At 41.2% G+C, this 22017-nt stretch overlaps 1 protein-coding gene across 1 annotated transcript in view; it reads left to right on the top strand.

Moving 5' to 3' along the window:
- The window catches only part of LOC148139908 (thrombospondin type-1 domain-containing protein 4-like), a 148617-nt gene that overhangs the window by 72194 nt on the left and 54406 nt on the right, over positions 1–22017 (top strand). The window contains exons 5-6 of the mRNA XM_087979829.1: positions 13262–13628; positions 21413–21515. Of these exons, the coding sequence (XP_087835955.1) occupies positions 13262–13628; positions 21413–21515 (470 nt within the window). The remainder of the gene's footprint in view (positions 1–13261; positions 13629–21412; positions 21516–22017) is intronic.

Raw genomic sequence — 22017 nt, forward strand, 5'->3', positions numbered from 1 at the left:
TTTCTCTCTCTCTCTCTGACTCACATGCCCGCGCGCACACACACACACACACACTTAAGCCGGTGGGGTGAGTATGCATTTGCAGAATTGTGATTGCAGATACATTTTATTTTGGTCAAGAAGAACACAATCTGCAGGCAGTCAATCCATGTAACATTTTATACATTCCTAGTTTAGAAATAGACCCAGTCTGACACAGGATTAGGATACAGACAAACTCTAACCTCACACCTTTAATGCATTGTCTGAGCTGCAATGTCGCCTTTTTTAATAAAACATTAGGTTATTTCTAGAATGTAACTTGAAAGAAGTTCTGGGATTTACATATTAATGAACTAAAACCTGCAACCCATTCTAAAAGACTTAACAGTAATCTAGGTTTAACATATCACATCAGTTGCATATATGATACTGTGATCTTTTGCTATAAATTCTGTGTCTTATGATCCTGTTCCATAGCTACCTGAGGAAGGAGCAGCGCTCCGAAAGCTACGACTTCCAAATAAACCTGTTGGATTATAACCTGGTGTTGTGTGATTTTTTAACTTTTTCCACTCCAGTCCAACACCAGCTCCTCCTTATCATAACTTTTCATCAATCACTACTGTGGGACAGTGCGATTGTAATAATGTTACAGACTGGAAATCCAAAGGCTTGGCTTGACGTTTTGGAGAAGTGAGTTCACCTCCCGCCACGGCACTTAATTTAAATTCAATTAATTAATCTGGAATAAAATGCTTAGTAATGATTGTACTGAATTGCTCTAAAAATGTATCTAGTTCACAAAGGAAGGCTATTGTTTTTATTTAGTTTAGCCCACTCATCACTTACTTCTCTCTCTCTTTCTCTTAGGATTTCCCTGAGCCCCAACAACGCAGAGCAATTCATCTGCTCATGACTTGTCACTAGGTCCGCAACTATACAGACTTAGTTCAGTAGTTCAATTTTCTTCTGTCACTTGAATGCACAAGTAGACAATTGAGTCCATCAAATCTTTTCCCCCATTCATTGAGATCCGATAATCCACAATTCCACTTTCCTGCTCTCTTCCTGGAACCATTGATTCCCTTACTGATTAAAAATCTGTCTATCTCAGCCTTTAATATATTTAACGATGTAGCCTCAACAGTCCTCTGTGGTAAAGAATTCCACAGACTCATGAGCCTCTGAGAGAAGAAATTCCTCCTCACCTCTGTCTTAACTGGATGATCTGTTACTCTGAGGTCATGCCCTCTGGTCATAGACACCCTACAAGGGGAAACAACCTCTCTGTATCTACCCTGTCGAGTCCACCTAAGAATCTTATAGTTTTCAATAAAGTCACCACATAATCTTCTCAACACCACTGAGTACAGCCCCAAACTACTCAACATCTCCTCATAAGGCAGAGCCTCCATACCCAGGATCAGCCAAGTGAACTTTCTTTGGACTAGTTCCAATACCAGAATATCTTCCCTAAAAGGTGTGAAAGTATTCCAGCTGTGTTCTGATTCGTGCCTTGTACAGTTTTAGCAAAGCCTCAATATTTTGTACTCCATTCACTCTGAAATGAAGGTCAACGTTTCATTTACCTTCCCTTACCTTACCTGCTGAGCCTCCCTGTAGTATAGCTCAATGTCAGCGCTTGACGAGTACATCTCTTTCTATCTCATAACCCATTGCCTTTCAGACTCCAGCCGTAATGTTTGGAACTGCTCTTTGTTATCCCCAGGTTAACAAGCTTGCAATAAGCCTCACCTCTATTGCAAGGTAGAATCGAATGTTGCCGTCTAACAACCTCTCAAACTGCCTGTTGCCCTAATGTTACTAGTTGCAGGTGCTAGCTTGCTCAGTACAATAGAAATAGATATAAATAGAGGTTTTCACCTCAAATGGCATAGCAAAGCTGATTTGGTGCATCAAGGCAGTACAAAATATAAAGCATTGTAGGCAAACCCACACATCACACGGAGAGCAGCAGTTCAAAAAGTAGCTTCTGAAGAGGAGTAATTACCAGCATTAACTGCAACACCGAGTTGTCAGGAATAAATAACATGACTGCCTGAGTTCGCATCTTCGCAGTGAGCTCTGTTTCATTCCATCTCTGAAGGCAGCAACAGCGCTCCCTGTGGAGGAATTGAGTAACACAAACAACAAGGAGTGAGTTTCCACAGCTCAGTACAGACTCTGAAGCCAGAGGTTGCTGTCAGTTTTATGCTGGAGTATTGCCATCTCTGGCCATTACTATTGGCGCAAAACCTGGGCCAATATTCAACAATTAGGATAAAGTGGAGACTGCTGATGCTGGAGAGCCAGAGGTGATAGAGCGTGGAAAAAATACAGCAGGTCAGGCAGCATCCGAGGTGCAAGAGAGTTTTGGGCATAACCCAAGAAAGCTACACTTTATCTGACTCCAGTATTCAGCAAGAACTGTCAAACATCTTCAAAACCGAGAATTACACCAGTTGACGTTTAAAGTTCTGTGATGTTTAAAGCTGAGAAGCAACAGAATCACAAATGGCAGAAGCTTGTGACACTATTGGTGAACAATTTATATCGAACATTTGCATTATATGATCCTATAGGAATTTAAACTAAAAAAACTGTAAAATAATTATCAATATTCTTTTTTATTCATTTATGCAATATGGTGTTTGCGTGCTTGACCAGGATTTTGTTGCCCACTCCTAGATGTTCATAGGAAGGTGGTGCGGTCCTTCTGTCTTAATCCACTGCAGCCCATGTGGTGTATGTGTACTCACAATGCTGTTAAGAAAGGAGGTCCAAGACCCATTTACACTAATGGTGATACATTTCCAAGTAAGGATGATGAGTGGCTTGGAGAGAAATTTGTGGTGTTGCCATGTATCTGCTGCCCTTGTCTTTCCAGATGGTAGTCATTGTGGACTTGGAAGGTGCTGTCTAAGGAGTGTTGGTGATTTTCTGCCTTGCCTCCTGTAGATCTTGGAGAGAGTGAATATTGTGGATGGGGTGCCAATCAAGTGGGCTGCTTTGTCCTGCAAATCTCTTGAGTATTGGGGCTGACAACAGGAGGAAATATTTTTAATTCAATATTGATGTTTCTCCTTCTTCCTCCCTGTGGTGTGCTTATATCTCTTTTGATCCAATCAGAAACTTCGGGCAACAAAAAAAGATTCTTAAAGAAACCCCAACAAATTAACTTTAAACAACCTTTCTAGTCTAATGACGCACCCCAGTGAACGTGGAGTCCACCTGTTTCTGAAGGTCCATGGTGTTCCAATACATACAGATCTGGATGCACTTTAGATCAACACTTGGCTTCAAATCCATAGTAACATGGGAGACTGTTAAATGCCCTCTGAGAATAATTAGGGATGGGCAATAAATGCTGGCCTTGCCAGGGGCACCCATATCCTGTGAAAAGATAAGAAAGATGCCCAGCTGTGAAAATTGCTGGTGTCATTGGGCAAGCTCATAGCTCATCTGATTTGCCCCAAGAGTTAAAATGACAATCACACCCATGGAGATTTGGGGTGGCATCTTATTGGGGTGGTATTGTTTTGCAAAGGGTCTGAATTACTTGAATCGGATTGTGATGGGACAGTTCGACAGTGCTGGGAAAATATGTTTCTTATGCTACTGTTTAAATGGAATTGATGCTGTAAGTAGCTGGACATGATTGACTGCATGCACATGGCTGAAAATGTGTTGCTGGAAAAGCGCAGCAGGTCAGGCAGCATCCAAGGAGCAGGAGAATCGACGTTTCGGGCATAAGCCCTTCTTCAGGAATTGGCTGAAGAGCTTCTATGCAGAGCAGATCACCTGGGGTGTGCAGTGAGAGAGGGACTCACTGAAATCCTTGTAGAGGGAGGAAGAGAGCTTCTTCAAGGAAGGCATCCTTGCAAGAGGATTCGCAGTAGGTTAAAATCTTCAAGGAGAAAGTGAGGACTGCAGATGCTGGAGATCAGAGCTGAAAATGTGTTGCTGGAAAAGCGCAGCAGGTCAGGCAGCATCCAAGGAACAGGAGAATCGACGTTTCGGGCATAAGCCCTTCTTCAGGAGGGCCATGCATGCACATGGTGCTCAGTCAGGAGGCAGGACCTGTGCTGTCCACTTCAGTGCCTGAAGATGCAGCAGGCCTTCCTTCCAAGTATGAGTACCAGGTTCTCCAAACTTTCGAAGAAGTAGGGTAGGTACCTGCCTAACAAAAAGGATTCTGCTCTCTCATTGGGTGGGGAGATAGAATACCCATGGATCTATTGAACATCAAGAGTAGGCCATTTGGCCCCTCAAGCCTGCTCTGCCATTCATTAAGATTCATCGCTCACATTGAGTCATAGTAATACAGCATGTCAAACAGAACCTTTGGTCCAACCAGTTCATGTTCCCAAACTAAACTAGTCCCATTTGCCTACATTTGGCCCATATCCCTCCAGACCTTATCCTGATCATGTACTTATTCAAATGTCTTTTAAATGTTGCAAATGTACCTGCATCCACCACTTCCTCTGGCAGTTCAATCTACACACGAACCACTCTCTGTGTGAATAAAGTTGCCCTTCTGACTGTGTTTAGAAGTCCACTTTCCTGTCTACCTCTTACAGTCTTATATTCTTATTGGGCAATGAAGTCAATCTACCACCACTTTAAAAATATTCAATCATTCCAGCTCCACTGTCTTCTGGGACAGAGTTCCAAAGTTGCACCAGCCCGTTGAGAGAGCAAAACATTATGCTCAAAGGGAGATCCCTCCCCTTTGAATTGCCCCTTAGTTCTGAGTCCATTCATCAACATCTATCCCATTGTCTCCTCATGAGTGATGACTTACTTACATTTGGAGCAAGTAACACACTCATCTGCCATCAGGTCTCAAAAGGAAAGTTTTTGGCCTTTCCAATCTTCCACACTGGCTTTTGAAGCACACCACAATAACGTGGGAGGCTCTCTATGGGTGGGGATTCCCCCAGACTTATCCAGGTACCTGACCCCTTGAGTGAAGGGTAGAATAATTCACTCCTTGTTTCTGATGATCTGTTGGTTGTGGTAGTACCAGAGCTGTTTAGGAATGGTAATGTTACAGAGAAACACCATCAGCCAAATCGCAGTATATAATGCCTATTGGTGGCTAGAAGGATGGTAACGTATTGCTTGGTCTTGGGGAAGTAGGTCACACATTTGTGCAGAACAGGGAGGTATCCCCAAAGCATTGTGGAAGGAACCTAGAGGTAAAATTACTGAGGTGGTGGTGATTTTTCATAGCCATTGGTGATGTTCAGTCACTCGCTCCAATATGGAGTAGGTAAAAGTGAGGACTGCAGATGCTGGAGATTTAGAGTCGAGAGTGTGGTGCTGGAAAAGCACAGCAGGTCAGGCAGTATCCGAGGAGCAGGAGAGTCAATGTTTCCGGCAAAAGCCCTTCATCAGGAATGTGGAGCAGGTCATGTTGCTGAGCTTCCCGGAATGTTGGAACCTCCACATGCATTACTACTGAGGTATATCCACTGATGCCTAAATTGACTCTCCAAGCAACCATCTCCCCACCTGCCTTCCAACAAGCTATTCCTTCTGTTGTTCAACCTCTTCCTGTTCCTTCATCCAATACAATGATGGGAGAATGACCCCCGCCCCCCCCATGCCCTGCGAAGCTGTCAGTGCCTATTCCAAGTGAGTGAAGCAAAAGGGAAAATCAGAAATGAGTGGCATCCAAGCTCAAGAAGATACTGTAAGGCCAAAAAACACATCACTCTCAATAAATTGAGAATAGTACTTCTATAATATACATGCTGTCGATGGGAGTCTAATTTGTCACCCAGACTGCAAGGGTTAAAGTTGCAACCAGTGCAGTGCTAAGGCAGGAGTCTTTTTTTCATTTATTTTATTCTCATGGACATCCGGGTCTTGTGTGCCATGGGTTAAAAACAGTCTTATCTTGGTGCTCTACAAACCTGACTGCTCAAAGGTCCTGCTGCTCAACAGATACATATCTATGCTCTAAAAGTGACACATTAACTTCTTCATTTAATATATCAATAACTTGCTATGCCTTTTTGCTTTTAAGTATAAGTTAATCCACAAATAAATCTGACCTTCAGCTCAGCCTTTGTGCATTGATCTGTTTTCTTTGCCCTTTGGAAAGGGAAGGAGAATATAAAGGATCATTCTCCAATGAACAATATACTGGGTATGCAGGTTACTTATTAAACCTGAGCACATTGACCCCATGCACTGCACATCTAAAGACACCGTCTACCCCCTTGACTCTTGCTGAGTTTCCACCCTGTATTCATCAACTTCCTACATATCATTCTCCTCCAGTTCCCGTGATCATCTCAATACACTGAGTGAGTCACTGAAAGGAGTGTCGCCTACATTGATCAGCCCCTTCAATTCATCCTGCCTGGGTTTCCTTCAGTATAATATACAGTGTTTTCCTTGTGGATGTTTAGTCCTTTGTAGTCACTGCAATAACTCCTCGTTCCCAGTCTCCTGGTTACTCCATGAGCCAAGATCTTTACTTACAAACCATTTTGAAAGACCTTTGCACACTATCAAATGCTGCAGAAATCAAAAAGTGTACAAGGACGCAGGGTTTTGTGTTTCTGTCCTACAAATTTGATCTAATTGTCCTGTATATAATTGTTTGCATGTTGATACAATTTTATATGGCATTCATATTGCCTCCCTACTACCTGCGATTAAATCTAATGGCATGCATTCCAGAGTGTTCAATTACCGTACACTGAGCCCTCAGGCTATAATGTTGCTGGCTGTACAGTTCCTTTACCAATATAATAGATTAAGAGTAATGACAACTCTACTTTATTTTCCTTTCCTCTCCTTGCCATTTTTTTGACCTTTTTCACAAAACCTGTCATCCATTACAATTCGTCATATCGCTGACAGCTTTTTAGTTAATTGATGTGTAGATGTTGTGAAATCTCGTTAGCAGTACAACCCAATGTTTTTTCTTTTGTGGTTTTTCAGGGCTGGAATTTTTCAAATGGTGAAATTCTCCAATCGAAAATGCCTCGTGTTCCTTCCCTGTATTTCCTTTCTCTCGTGCTTGATTGTGTTCTCTTCTTTTGTCCTTACCTCTCCTCAAAGTGTCGGTTCTTTGCTTGTCTATATTGCCACACCTCTTGTTTATTCCTGAGTCATCTGTGAGACTTGATAGTGATTGTCACCAGGCCACCAGGATTAAAAGAGGCAGCATGGTGGCTCTGTGGTTAGCACTGCTGTTTCACAGCACCAGGGACCCAGGTTTGATTCCAGCCTCAGGCAGCTGTCTGTCTGGAGTTTGTACATTCTCCCCGTGTCTGTGTGGGTTTCCTATGGGTGCTTTGGTTTTCTCCGCCTGTCCGAAGATGTGCAGGATAGGTGGGTTGGCCATGCTAAATTGCTCCCTGGTGTCCAGGGATGTGCAGGCTAGATGGATTTACCATGGAAAATGCAGGGTTAAAAGGATAGAGTAGGTCTGGGTGGGATGCTCTTCAGAGGGTTGGTATGGACTTCATTGGCCAAATGGCCTGATTCTGCACCAGACATAATCACACCTGGAGTTAAACGATATTTACAGTTCCTACATGAGATGCATGTGTCATAATGAAAATAAAAGGAAAATCTAAGAATTTCAAAACATGTACCTTCATTAGAGAAAAAGGCCTAAATCTCCTTGAAGCTGCACATACTAAAGGTCAGCAATCAGGTGTATTGAAGTCTTGTAGTTGTAAATACCTTGTTTTTTTATTTTTCTATGTTTTTAATTTTGGGCTGAAAGAAGAAAAGAACTATTTTAAAACCTGGGATTGCTGCATGTTTTGAAGGCAACTACCCTGACGATCATTGTGATCACTGTTTGCACAGCTGCTGTCCAGCACTGGTTAAAGTGGTTGCGGGTGAACTGGAGTTGAGGAGTTGTGTACGGATGGATCTTTCATTGGTAGAAATAGCTGGTTAGCCTGGGGCCTATTGACCAGATATCAATGAGAAAGGCGTTCTGTTTGTCAACAGCTGTGCAACTGGTTTACAGACAGCTGAACAGTTTGGAGCTGTGAACAAGATACAAGAGTTCCTGACCTGCTGCAGCTTTGGAGTGCTCTCTCTGTTCTCTGTAGTAGATGACACATTAAGCCTGAAGACTAGTTTATTTTGCTTCCAACAGTAACTGCTGTAAGTTCTTACTTTTAATTTATTAGCTGCAGACATTTTATAAGTGAACCAGCCACCCTGTGACTTTTGCAAACCATTTGAAGCGGCTGGTAAAGGAAGTTGAGAAGCAGCATTCTGATCAGCATGAATCATCTCACTGAACACAGACCACTGAACAGCTTTCCCAGTTTTCTCTTCATCCATAGCATCTGTCCTCATGTGTCTGCATCTGTCTTTATCTATGTGTGTCAAAGGAAGTGGATAAGTGAGTTCTAGTTGTACTCAGTTGAGTTCTATACCAGTGGTTCATTATTGTTTATCTATGATTCTATAGCTACAGCCCAATTACTTGTAATAAAAAGGAACTTTTATTCCATGCAAAAAGCTGTCCATGCTTCCTGCCTACTTATGTCTTAAAAATGGGCAACTTGGGGAATTTAACACATTTTTAAAAAAACCTAAACTTTTGTGATGACCCTCAGAATAGCAGGGCCTAATTCAGTGCTACCCCAGTGAGGTATGACAATATCTCGATGCTGATAGGTAATTTTGTTGCCCATTTGCTTGTAACTAGATCGGGGCAGCCATGTTAGAGGAAGCAATGAAGAGAAAATATTAAAGGGAAAGCGCATGGGTGTGGGGCTAACTGAATTGCTCTCCAAAATTGGCAGCACAGACTTGATGGGCTAAATGGCATACTTCTGTGCTGTTCCATTCTATCATCATTTCTAAATCTCATTGATTGGAGCCTCCCCTTTGGAGTATTTGATTACTTCTGATAGGCTTTGTCAATTCCTTGAGGTTTGATCAATACTCACTTTGTCCAGTGTTTTTGCCATGTTTCAGTTACGCATGCCTCCTCACTCATCAGTCTTTCTTTTGCATCTCACTCAACAATTGTTTTATTACCCTGGAGCAGGGCTCTCCTTTTTTTTTAATGCAGTACTTCTTATTATCACTTTTCTATAGTCCCTTGCTCTAAGCTTCATTATTTTCCTAGATGTACATGAGGTGTGTTCCCATCTTCAGTCAACCAAGTTATGGAGCTTCAAAAGTAATAGCCTGAGCTATTCAATCAACATTTCTAAGCTCTAGTGTTCTATCCAGGGTTTTGATAAAGTTGGTAGAGAGAAACTGTTTTTATTGACAGAAGGGTCAATACTCAGAGGACTGAGATAATTGTCAAGCAAAATCCAGGTGAGGAATTATTTTGTCGCAGTCATTATCATCTGAAACACAATACCTAAAAAGTTGATGGAATTCAGTAACAACTTTCAAAAATGAATTTGATGTAGGCTTGAAAAGCAATAATTGCAGAGATGTGGAGAAGGTAACTAAATGGACAGTTCTTTCAAAAAGCCGGCATAGACACAATGATCAGAGAGGTTTCCACCAGCATCGTTTGATTCTATAATCCTGCATCCCATTGTGCTTCGTGCTGTAATGCTTTGAGATCTTCCAGAACATATTCCTTGCTGACCTCTACATATGTTATACATTCCTAACACAGTTTGAATGGTTTGGAACTGGTTTACGGTATTCTTTGAGTAAAACTAAAACCTCATTCTGCATGTGTACTGATTTCTCCCATGATACTTTGACTCACATTGGACCTTACAGAGCCTTGCTCTCCCTTCTATTTTTCTCTTATTCAATCAACACTTTTTTTGTCTTTACACGTATATAAAATATGATTAGGTTGCTCAATTGATTTTAAATCGTTTCCAGTTCAAATTCCTTAAAACATTCTTAGCCTTGCAGTTATTTTTGAGTTCATTATTCAGCTATTCTCTCCTTAGCTCAGTGGTATGTTTCATTTATACAGGTCTTGAAGTTGTCTTAAAGCATTGAACTTTTTTTATTTTGCAATGCCTCCTAGACCAGCAGTCATATCTTCTCCAGAGCTCTGCATCTTCCCTAAAATGTGCTGTCTGATCTTTACAATCACTGTTGGGTTACTTTTGGTTTTAGCCAATTCCAAACCCAAGTTCAGCTGTGAAGTTGCACTAAGGGTCCCTGACCCTTGACTTTTATGGATTATGTGAAGCATGTTCGTGTGTGAATACATGGTACCTGTACTATGTTTCTGCGCTGATGAGCATATAGTGGTATCTTTACAGGGGCAACCTGTCGGTGGTCTAGATGGTACCTTTCAGACTGATGAGTGGCCACATCTTAATGGGAACTTTGAGACCCAAATGATCAGTTCTTTCAGCTGAGTGGGGGCTGGATCCTCTGGCACTCAAAAGTTTGAAAATAAAGATTTAAAACTTCCTGGGTAATTATTGTGTAGTTAATGCATCTGGACCTTTGCATGGCCCCAACATGAATCTTTCAGGATATATCCAGTCTCCATTTTATTGAACGCAAGAAGATTAGATTAGATTCCCTACAGTGTGGAAACAGGCCCTTTGGCCCAACAAGTCCACACTGACCCTCCAAAGAGTATCCCACCCAGTCCTATTTCCCTCTGACTAATGCACCTAACACTATGGGCAATTTAGCATGGCCAATCCACCTGACCTGCACATCTTTAGACTGTGGGAGGAAACCCACGCAGACAATGTGCAAACTCCACACAGATAGTTGCCTAAGGCTGGAATCGAACCTGGGACCCTGGTGCTGTGAGGCAGCAGGGCTAACCACTGATCCACCATGCCACCCCAACATCTGGGCAATGATTTCTGTCAAAGGGAGAGAAGCTTACAGGAAACAAACGAATGTGCACACTACTAAAGCATTAAGAGGCTCTGAGCAAAACAGTCCAGACAATGGGAAAATCGAACAAAAGAGGCACAGACAGCACACCTGAACAGAAAACAGTGTATCCTGGAATATCATTAACCCTAAAGAGCAAAACAAACCTTCAGGGTGTAGATGGCGTATCATTGTCCTGGATATCAATCTGCTTCTGCTCAATCTTGGTGCAAACAAAACGGTTTCTCTGTAATCAAACAAATAGAGCAATATAACTGAATTGAAAAGTCAATGTTGAGAAAGGCTTCAGTACTTTTCAGGGTGCAGCTCAAACCTAAGCCGACGCGGGAGTAGAAGGTGACCTGACGAATTTCACAGTGTACTCTTCCCCAGAGCTGACATTGAGGTGTACTGGAGGACTGCGGCAATCACAGAGTGAGAGGGGTGACAGAGTAACATGTGCTGTAGGGGAAGAGAGAATAACAACTCCAGTATTTATGTAGTACCCTTAGCCAAAGAAAACGTTACAGGAAACTTCACAGAAGTATGCCAAAACAAAATGTGACAAAGGAATGAAACAACAACATTCAACAAAGTGATTTCTTTGCAGGTTATTGACATATATATGAATGAACCTCCTATATGAGTCATCTGCTATCAAAAACAAGATTAAACCTGCTGTGAAGTGCAGAGGAACATCCATCTCCCCTTGATTTTAACTGCAGTTCTGTCCTGTTTCCAATGGCAGAGAAAATTAGAATTCCCTCTCATGCAGTCTCCAGAATTTAGATAAAGTAATACTTAAGAGCTCAAACATGAACTCAGCATCAGTTCTGTGTCTTACTATCATTATCATGCAGTACTCGGACATTGTGAAAATAGTCTTTAGATCAGTGCAGGAAATGAAGAGGTAAATCTGTGATTCATTGATGTATATCTGGAAGACATTGTAAACCATGAAAGGGGTCTTTGGGGTGCAGTAGTGGTGATTTGCCTTTATTACAGTAAAAAGAATGATTTGTGTTCAAGGCAACAGTTTGCTATTGAGTACTGAATGCTTGATGATTGCTTCTAAATGGCACCAGTGACCTTCTCTCTGTGATAAAATCAAAAGTGGGAATGTTAGCAGATTATTGCAGTGTTCAGTTCCATTTAAAGCTCCTGAGATTCTGAAGCAGCCTATACCCTGATGCAATAAGGCCTGAACAGCCTTCAGCCTCGGACTGGTAAATGGCAAGTACCATTCAAATCCCAAAAGTGCCAAAGAACATTGCCGTTGTTGAAATTCCTACCAACAACACCCAAAATATAACTCAACCTGCCACCTACATACTGGTGCTACAAGAGCAGAGCTTGGTTTATTCTGTGGTGGGTAACTTGTCTCCTCACTCTGAGTCTTTCCACCACAGATTAAGAGTATGAATAAATACTGTCCACTTGCCTCAATGAGTAACATTCCAACGTTTCTTAACTAGCATTAAATCATCCAACTCACTTATTAGGCATTCCATCTACTACCACCTTAAATATTACTCCATTCTCCACCATTTCACTGTGGTTTTAAGGGGCATTGCAGAAACTCACAGAGACGTTTTTCACAGCACCCCCAAACCCACGATCTCTGCTGTCTGGAAGAGCATCTGTAACTGATGCATGGGAGCACCAATTCTACTCCATTCCCTTTCAAGTTAAGCACCATGATAACTTAGAAATAGATTGCCATTCATTCATTATCACTGCATCAAAATTTCCATAAAGAATGGTGTAGTTCAAGAAGGTGGCTAAATATGATCAGTTGTAGGGCAATTACTGATGGGCAATAAATGCTAGCCTTGCTATTGGTGATCCCTCTAAAATAGTATTGTGTACAGCCACTATTTTCAAGCACAGTATCTAAAGTGTTTGCATGGTTACATATAGATCAGAGACTGTGTTGTGCCTTTTAAGCTGCTGCACAGCAGGCACAGCACTTTGGCAGAAGCATTGATTACCAACGACTGTGATTCATTTAAAAAAAAACGTAGTTAATCTCAAATAGGCAGCCAGGAAAGTGGCAGGAGAGTTGTACGTAACCCTGAAGATGAAATCACTGGTGGATGTGAATTGGGAATGGTCTTATGAATGCAAGCTACATTCTAAAACACTGCATAAAGATCAGCTTTTCACAGCAAGCATCATAATTTGCAATAACGCAGTTCTGGGTTATGTTTCCATTTATTTTCCTATGTGTCTTGGTTTCATATAACTACAGATGGTTTTCAGCCGTAACCAGAATGGCACATAATTCGGCCAATTAAATAATTTGACCTTATCTTTAAACTTAACAAAAGGCATTAAATAAAGCAAGGCAAAACATTGCTATTTACTCTTATTATTAAATTAATGCATGTCAGCTTGCCCTAGGCTTTTATTTAATATCCTTCTTAGTTTAAAACTACTATCCGTATATTTGCAGGGCGCCATTGAATACACTGAGACCAAGGACATTGCGGGCAAAAGATTCTGTTCAGAACACCCCCTCTCACCAATATTCAGACCAAGTAAATATCGATGAGTTGCCGGATCACTTGCATCCGACTCCCAAGCAGTCAAGTAAACCAATGGCGGGGCCGGGTCACCGGAGTCAGCTCCCGCTGCATCAAACTGAGGAGTCGACAATGAAGACACCATTCGAAGCCAAAGTTCAAACTGATAAACACACCTCAACAGAACAAATCTTAGGATTGCAAAAGCAACACCGATCCAGAGTTTCAAGGAGCCCTCCTACTCAGGGATTTAATTGTCTTGGAGATTTCAGACAATACAAATCATGTAACTCTCAGGTATGACCTAACCTCACCACACGGTACGGTGTCCTAATGCTCAAATATTTGTATCTTGCAGGTATCAAAGACCATTGGTCCGGTTTAAGTGTAAAGGTGGCGAGGGAGTGTGATGGAGGGGAAATGAAGGGGGCCTGATACAGGGAAAACACAGCTATGGTGGAGAGTACATCAAAGGTTGCCATTGAAGAGAAATGCAGAACTGTGATTGAGGATAAATAAAATGTGTAATTCAATACAAAGGGTGTGGGACATTTCTCTAAGGTTGTACTCCATATAAACCAAAAGTATCCCTCTTAGAAGCTCAGCTCCTTTGGAGAACTAAACATTGTTGAATAAGTTCCACAACCTCATATTCTCTATGTTCTCACTGTTGTTCAGGCACAGCATCTGCTTTAAGCAAGAGATTAGCAAATTTTTAAAAGTTTTTATTCTGACCTAATCTTCATTCTTGCATAATCTATATAATTTCTCCCAACATACCAATCCCATACAATCTGTTCTTTCTTGGTTTATAGAAATTCCACACAGTCATGTGTCTGAAATTATTTACTCCTCCGCATCCCCACCATTATTAATCAATTCAACTAATTGATGCAGCTACTCCATTAATGACATCTATCTAGTATCTGAGGTAATGGTGCTGTATTCTATTATCAGTCCACTTCATACATAACTTATTTTGATTATTCAAGTGAAACTAGGTAGTACTCGTCAGAGTTCATTCATTTACTTTTAAAATTTCAATTAAGCCACAATTTCTACAGCCCAGAATAATTTGGAAATTCTGAATTAAATAAAACATGACCTCAGGATGAATTGTGAGCAGAGCAGAGAAACTCCAACAGTAAGGTCCTACGTGGAGCAAATTTGATCATCTTTTGGTGAAGCTGCAAAAGGAGACTACCATTGGATTTATTTTTACATTCACCTCAGCAAGATAAAATCATGATTTAGTGTCTCATTCAAGAGATGACAATGCAGCCCTCAATCCTGTACTGAAGCATCAGCCTGGATATGAGCTTGAGTCCTGGAGTGAATGCACCATTTGCTTACTGAAAAGGCAATAGTGTTAACATTGAAGTCAAATGCCATTTAAATGCAGCGTAGAGGATAGTGAAAAATCACTGTGAAACAGCGTTCACTTATAGATTCATAGTCACACAGCATGGAAACAGACCTTAACCCTCTCTCTTTAACCGCACAACCTTTCATCCTCTGATGCTCAGCCAATTCCATTTTGAAAGCCACAATTTAGTTTACCTCCACCATAGTCTCGGGCACAATTAACTATCAATTTACAGCGAGGTAAAAAGTGCCAGCTGGAAAATTGTGCAAAGGATCATAGGAAATCAGGTTTCAATGTTCTAATGACAGGAATATAAGCTGTGGTGTGTATTTTCTGTACATCAGGGGAAAATGATCTGTAGAAAAGTAGCAGCGTGATGTGTTCCAGATTGTCAGAATAGAGTCATAGAGATGTACAGCATGGAAACAGACCCTTCGGTCCAACATGTCCATGTCTCTTAGATAATTGTCAGATCCTAACCACTTGCTTTTTTAAAAACTGATTTCCTCAAAGTATCATTAGTTGTTTTCCTATTTGCCTTTATTTTGGTGTCCTTTGTTTCACTTCCACGAATGAGAACATTTTCCTCCTCTACTCAGTACATTCCTGTTGTGGTTTTGAACACTTCCATCAAACCTGCTTTCCAGCGTTAGCGTTCTAAGGAGAATGACACAAGTTCACCAATTTATTCACATAACTTTCATTCCCAACAGTGTGCTTTTAAAACCTTCACCCCATTCCTCCCCCATCTTCATCCCTAGTTTCAACCATGGTGTTAATTAGCTTCATGTTCCCAGATCCATTGTATTATGCCCCTAAAGAGCCCTCAATAAATTTGAATGTGTACAGAAATGTGGTTATAATGTCTATGACCAGTTCATTATTGGTCTCTGAGGTTACCTGGTGACTCTCATATGGTACTTGAAGCTTGCAGTGCCCATAAAGTCATAAATCAGGATTAACTATCAATTTACAGAGAGGTAGAAAGTGCTAACTGGAAAACCATACAAAGGATCTCAGGAAATCAGGTTTCAATGTTCTAATGACAGGAATATAAACTGTAGCGTGTATTTTCTGTTTACTAGGGGAAAATGATCTGTAGAAAGGTAGCAGTGCGATGTATTCCAGATTGCCAGAATAGAAGTAGAGAAAATTGTCTCTTAGAAAATTGTCAGCTTTAATTTACAGAGTCTCCCATTACAAACAGACACCATCAAACTAAAACCCAGTAAGCATAGTTTCAATCTGCTCCCTTTGAGAGAAGAACAAGTAAATGCCCAGTTAATGTCCTCAATTACTAAACCATTAACACAATGTTTGGCTGAATTGAGAGTCAACATTACAATGTACTTTTTAAATCATTAATATTTTGTTGCATGATTTAATGTTGAAGACTGCATTAAGCTCTGGTAATGGCATATAGTCTTCGATGGGAAAGACAGGAGAATAGCTATGGATCTGGAAGGGAATAGATGTTCCATTTGTGTCTCCCAGTGGTATTAGTAGGAATATACAACCGACTAATGTAACTAATACCTAATTGTTATTGTGTAATAGGTACATCTTGATAATACATGGGTCTCTATAGTTAAAACTCACTAGCAGCTATTCCTCGACTACTGCAAACCAAATAGGCCCTTCAACCCAATCAAGGGAAAAGGGATAATGGTAGCACCTTTCCCACTGTGTTTACACTCCACCACTGTCACCCCTCACCTCATGATTGTCTTGAATATTTAGAAACTCTGTTCCTTCTGGACATATTTTTATTCATTCAATAAATTACCATAGTGTTAAGGGTTTAGATGGAGAGGAATTTGTTAAGTGTGTATAAGACAACTTTCTGATTCAGTATGTGGATGTACCTACTAGAGAAGGTACAAAACTTGACCTACTCTTGGGAAATAAGGCTGGACAGGTGACTGAGAAGCAGAAAATGGGGGAGATACTAAATGAGTATTTTGCATCAGTATTACTGTGCAAAAGGGTATGGAAGAAACAGACTGTAGGGAAATAGATGGTGACATCTTGCAAAATGTCCATATTACAAAAGAGGAAGTGCTGAATGTCTCAAAATGGGTAAAGGTGGATAAATCCCCAGGACCTGATCAGGTGTACCCTCGAGCTCTATGAGAAACTAGAGAAGTGATTTCTGGGCCTCCTGCTGAGATATTTATATCATTGATAGTCATAGGTGAGATGCCGGACGACTGGAGGTTGGCTAACATGGTGCACTGTTTAAGAAGGGTGGTAAGGACAAACCAGGGAACTATAGACCAGTGAGCCTGACATCAGTGGTGGGCAAGTAGTTGGAGGGAATCCTGAGGGACAGGATGTACATGTATTTGGAAAGGCAAGCACTGATTAGGGATAGTCAACATGGCTTTGTGCGTGGGCAATCATGTCTCACAAATGTGATTGAGTTTTTTGAGGAAGTTACAGAGAAGATTGATGAGAGTAGAGCAGTAGATGTAACTTATATGGACTTCAGTAAAGCGTTTGACAAGGTTCCCCATGGGAGACTGATTAGCAAGGTTAGATCTCATGGAACAAAGGGAGAACTAGCCATTTGGATACAGACATGGCTCAAAGGTAGAAGACAGAGGGTGGTGGTAGAAGGTTGCTTTTCAGACTGGAGGCGTGTGACCAGTGGAGTGCCACAAGGATTGGTGCTGGGTCCTCTACTTTTTGTCATTTACATAAATGATTTGGATGCGAGCATAAGAGGTACAGTTAGTAAGTTTGCAGATGACACCAAAATTGGAGGTGTAGTGGACAGCGAAGAAGGTTACCTCAGATTACAACAGGATCTGGACCAGATGGGCCAATAGGCTGAGAAGTGGCAGATGGAGTTTAATTCAGATAAATGCGAAGTGCTGCATTTTGGGAAAGCAAATCTTAGCAGGACTTATACACTTCGAGAAGAAAGTGAGGACTGCAGATGCTGGAGATCAGAGCTGAAAATGTGTTGCTGGAAAAGTGCAGCAGGTCAGGCAGCATCCAAGGAGCAGGAGAATCGATGTTTCGGGCATGAGCCCTTCTTCAGGAATGAAATTCCTGTGCACAACTCTTTTACTCTGACTGTCCTGAAATATAGGCTTTAAAGGCAAGTGTTGTTCGAAATGTCAGGTAACAATTGCTTAAACTAGTTCCTTTGTTAAAGTGTGACTATAAATTTTAAACACACCATTGGCTGGAAAGCTTTGAAAAGTGCTTTCTTTCATTCCTGAAGAAAGGCTCATGCCCGAAACGTCGATTCTCCTGTTCCTTGGATGCTCCCCTACCTGCTGCGCTTTTCCAGCAACACATTTTCAGGACTTATACACTTAATGGTAAGGTCCAAGGGAGTGTTGTTGAACAAAGAGACCTTGGAGTACAGGTTCATAGCTCCTTGAAAGTGGAGTCGCAGGTAAATAGGATAGTGAAGAAGGCGTTTGGTATGCTTTCCTTTATTGGTCAGAGTATTGAGTACAGGAGTTGGGAGGTCATGTTAAGGCTGTACAGGACATTGGTTAGGCCATTGTTGGAATATTGCATGTAATCCTTGACTCCTTCCTATCAGAAAGATGTTGTGAAACTTGAAAGGGTTCAGAAAAGATTTACAAGGATGTTGCCAGGATTGAAGGATTTGAGCTATAGGGAGAGGCTGAACAGGCTGGGGCTGTTTTCCATGGAGCGTTGGAGCCTGAGGGGTGACCTTATAGAGGTTTACAAAAGTATGAGGGGCATGGATAGGGTAAGTAGGCAAAGTCCTTTTCCTGGGTTGGGGGAGCCAGAACAAGAGGGCATAGGTTTAGGATGAGAGGGGAAAGATATAAAAGAGACCTAAAGGGCAACCTTTACACACAGAGGGTGGTACGTTTATGGAATGAGCTGCCAGAGGATGTGGTGGAGGCTGGCACGATTGCAACATTTAAGAGACATTTAAATGGGTATATGAGTAGGACGGGTTTGGAGGGATATGGGCCGGGTGCTGGCAGATGGGACTAGATTGGGTTGTGATATCTGGTTGGCATGGATGGGTTGGACCGAAGGGTCTGTTTCCATGGTACATCTCTGTGACTCTATGACTCTAAAGTGCTTAGTTTCTGCATTAGAAATGTAATTTTTCTGAATTAAAGTTTGCCTTCTGGTAGCTGGGAGAGTGGGCATTTGGGTGAGTAATGGATCTGTTTCCTCTAGAGGCATTTCTGTCAATGCATGGCAAATCTGTATGACAGTAAATTGGAGGTAAAATTAGGTAGACTAGAAAATGGGTGGCTCCTGCAATTCTATCATTTTCCAATTGGATGCTTTTTGTTAAAATAATTCTCACAGCATCCATTTCAAAAGCTCTAAGAGCTCATAAACACAAACAGAAGTTATAAACATTCAAGGGTGATTCAACCCATTACATTAATTCCAGCAATTACCCACAATGTTTCTCATGGAGTATTAGTGGCTTAACAGACAAGCAATGAGGTAGAAAGCAGACTGCTGAATAATGGTATCCTTACTGTCTCCTTGAAGTCACACTGTTACAAAAGGCAGAACTGAAAATGCATTTTCACATCTAATCAATGCTGTGAAAGTTTTGAGAGCTCCCTGGCGTATTCATGTAACACCTAATTCTTTAGCAAGTGCCTCAGTTCAGCTCTGCCAAGATGTGAGAGAGCCAATTTGAAATCGTCAATGAGATATCAATCCAATTTAATCTAATTTCCTGAATTGTGCACAACTCTTTTACTCTGACTGTCCTGAAATATAGGCTTTAAAGGCAAGTGTTGTTATGAAATTTCAGGTAATAATTGCTTAACCTCGTTCCTTTGTTAAAGTGTGACTATAAATTTTAAACACACCATTGGCTGGAAAGCTTATGAAAAGTGCTCTCTTTCCCTTCTATAACTTTTCTTCCCTTTTCATTTTTGACCATGGCAACTAAAGTTGTCAAAATGATTATCGTATTTAGTACTTGTCTCGGCACGGGTTTCCCGGAGATAAAGACATGATTTGATGATATCTCTGCAATTACTTTCCTGAAAGGTACTCTTCTATTGTCACTCCTTTGCCTCATAATAATAGCTTTGAAAATCCTTTGAAGGAAATGCCCTTCTCAAGTGGCTCAGTGGTTAGTACTGCTGCCTCACAGTGCTAGGGTCCTGGGTTCAACTCCAACCTCAGGCAACTGTCTGTGTGGGCATCCTCTAAGTACTCTGGTTTCCTTCCACAGTCCAAAAATGTGCAGGTTAGGTGGATTAGCCATGGGAGATGCTGAGTTGCAGAGATGCTTGCTCTTGTTGAGAGGATCAGTGTAGACGTGATGAGCCAAATGGCCTCTTCCTGCACTGTAGGAATCCTTTAACTTGTCATAGACAGTTTGGCTGCATATGTCATTTGCTGCAGAGCCACGTTTACATAGTCAAGGGCTGCTCTGGGGCAATCTGAAGAGAACTGTCTTCACAGACTAGAGGCAATAGTATCATTTATTGCAGCATGACTAGAGAAAGTCCCAACCATTGGGGCTGTAGTCATCACACTGCTATCCTCAACTCCTAAATAACTGGGTTCTTGCAGGTTACTGAAGACGATAACGTTTGTCAATGATGTTATGTTCACCCAATCAAATACATTTTCTCAGAGAAAGGTGATGGAAGGTAGGAGGATGCTGCTAAAGACCTAAAGGCCTGATCCTATAGGTGTTTAAAAACAATTCGTAGGTCTATGTTTTAAGAGAAGGGAATTCTTCAGGTGTCATGGGCAATATTTCTCCCTCAACCAAATCCTCATTCCTGAAGAAGGGCTTATGCCCGAAACGTCGATTCTCCTGTTCCCTGGATGCTGCCTGACCTGCTGCGCTGTTCCAGCAACACATTTTCAGCAAATGCCATTACTAACAAGAATTGCTGGTTATTTGTGTCATTGCTATTTGTGACATTGCTGCGTGCAAATTTTCTAACATTTGTCTGCATTACAACAGCGACTGAACTTCAAAAGGAATTAATTTAACCTGTGGGTACTGGGGTTTGAACAATATGCAAGTGCAAGTTGATTCAAAAAATGTTGGTCTGCAGTATTGTCCTGCTTTCCTTTACTGGGAGTGAAATACTGTACATTGTTAAAACTTGATTGTATAACAGGATGATGTTTGTCATAACATAAAATATAATTAGGTCTATAAATTCTAAAAATCTAGTTTTGCAACAGTGCAGTATTGTTTGCACCATAACAGTTGTGGTTTATTCAGTAACCCCACACAGAGCCCTATTCACTAAAGTGTGGCTCAGGGAATCTCTGCTAGAGCTCTACTGTTAACCTCATCTAGCAAAGTTGCCTGCTGAGAGTGTGGGCTCATTTGCCCAAATTAGCAGCTGTTCAAGTGGAATAATACGCCTATTTGCAAGGTAAAGGGCTACTTCTTTAACCAAACTGTCTTTGCTGCCCTCCCAACCTTTTTAATTGTGTCCAGAACAAAGTAAGCCTGGTGGTCCTTGCTAAAAATAGATTTTACGCTTCATTACTCAATGCAGAAAAGTATGCTCGGTTATATTGTAACCCATTTGTTTTTTCACTATTTGTGCTGCCTAATGCCACTCACTTAAATTATTTCTTGTTATTTTGAGTATACCTTCAAAGAAGTCAAATCATGTTTTGTCCAAAAATGATGTGTCTAACAGCACCTACTATATGCAAGCTCTGTAAACTTTAACTCTGAATTTTAGTGTCTTGTCTGTGACAGCCCTGCCCCCATGGGAGTCGAGACTTTCGGGAAGTTCAATGTGCTGCTTATAATAACAGAGCCTTTACAGGGAAGCATTATGAGTGGGAGCCTTTTACTGATGGTGAGTACATCTCCATCTTCTACTTCTTAGAACAAAAAAATTGTTTTTCTATCGATAATCTGTAACTACTTCTTTACCAGAACTTGATCGACATCTGCATACATTGCATGCAAAAATCTGCAGTTTTTGTCCCAAATTTCTGATGCCATGATTATTGAGCAAGGCTTGAAAGGTATTTTTCATTAACCTGTTCCAATGTACTATTGTACACCTGCTTGTGAGACATGAGCTCAGATCTTCTAGTCGAGAGGCAGGAGTGCTAACACTGCACTACAATACATTTATTACTTCCAGTGTTTGTAATAGGGATTCCCTTTTTACATCTCTCAACAAAGAGCCAGCATGGTTCAGATTTCTGTCTCATAGGGAGTGCTATGCACATCTTTCGTCAATTTAAGTTTTATTATTGATACCTGGTACTTCCTCTGTCTTGCTATAGCTTTCTGCACTGGTCTATTCTTAGGAACATTTATTGCATCTTTAATATATTGTTATACCTTTG

This window comes from Chiloscyllium plagiosum, unplaced genomic scaffold, assembly GCF_037043375.1.
Source record: "Chiloscyllium plagiosum isolate Xiang-an unplaced genomic scaffold, Cpla_swu_hap1 HiC_scaffold_36, whole genome shotgun sequence".
Classification (NCBI taxonomy): Eukaryota; Metazoa; Chordata; class Chondrichthyes; order Orectolobiformes; family Hemiscylliidae; genus Chiloscyllium; species Chiloscyllium plagiosum.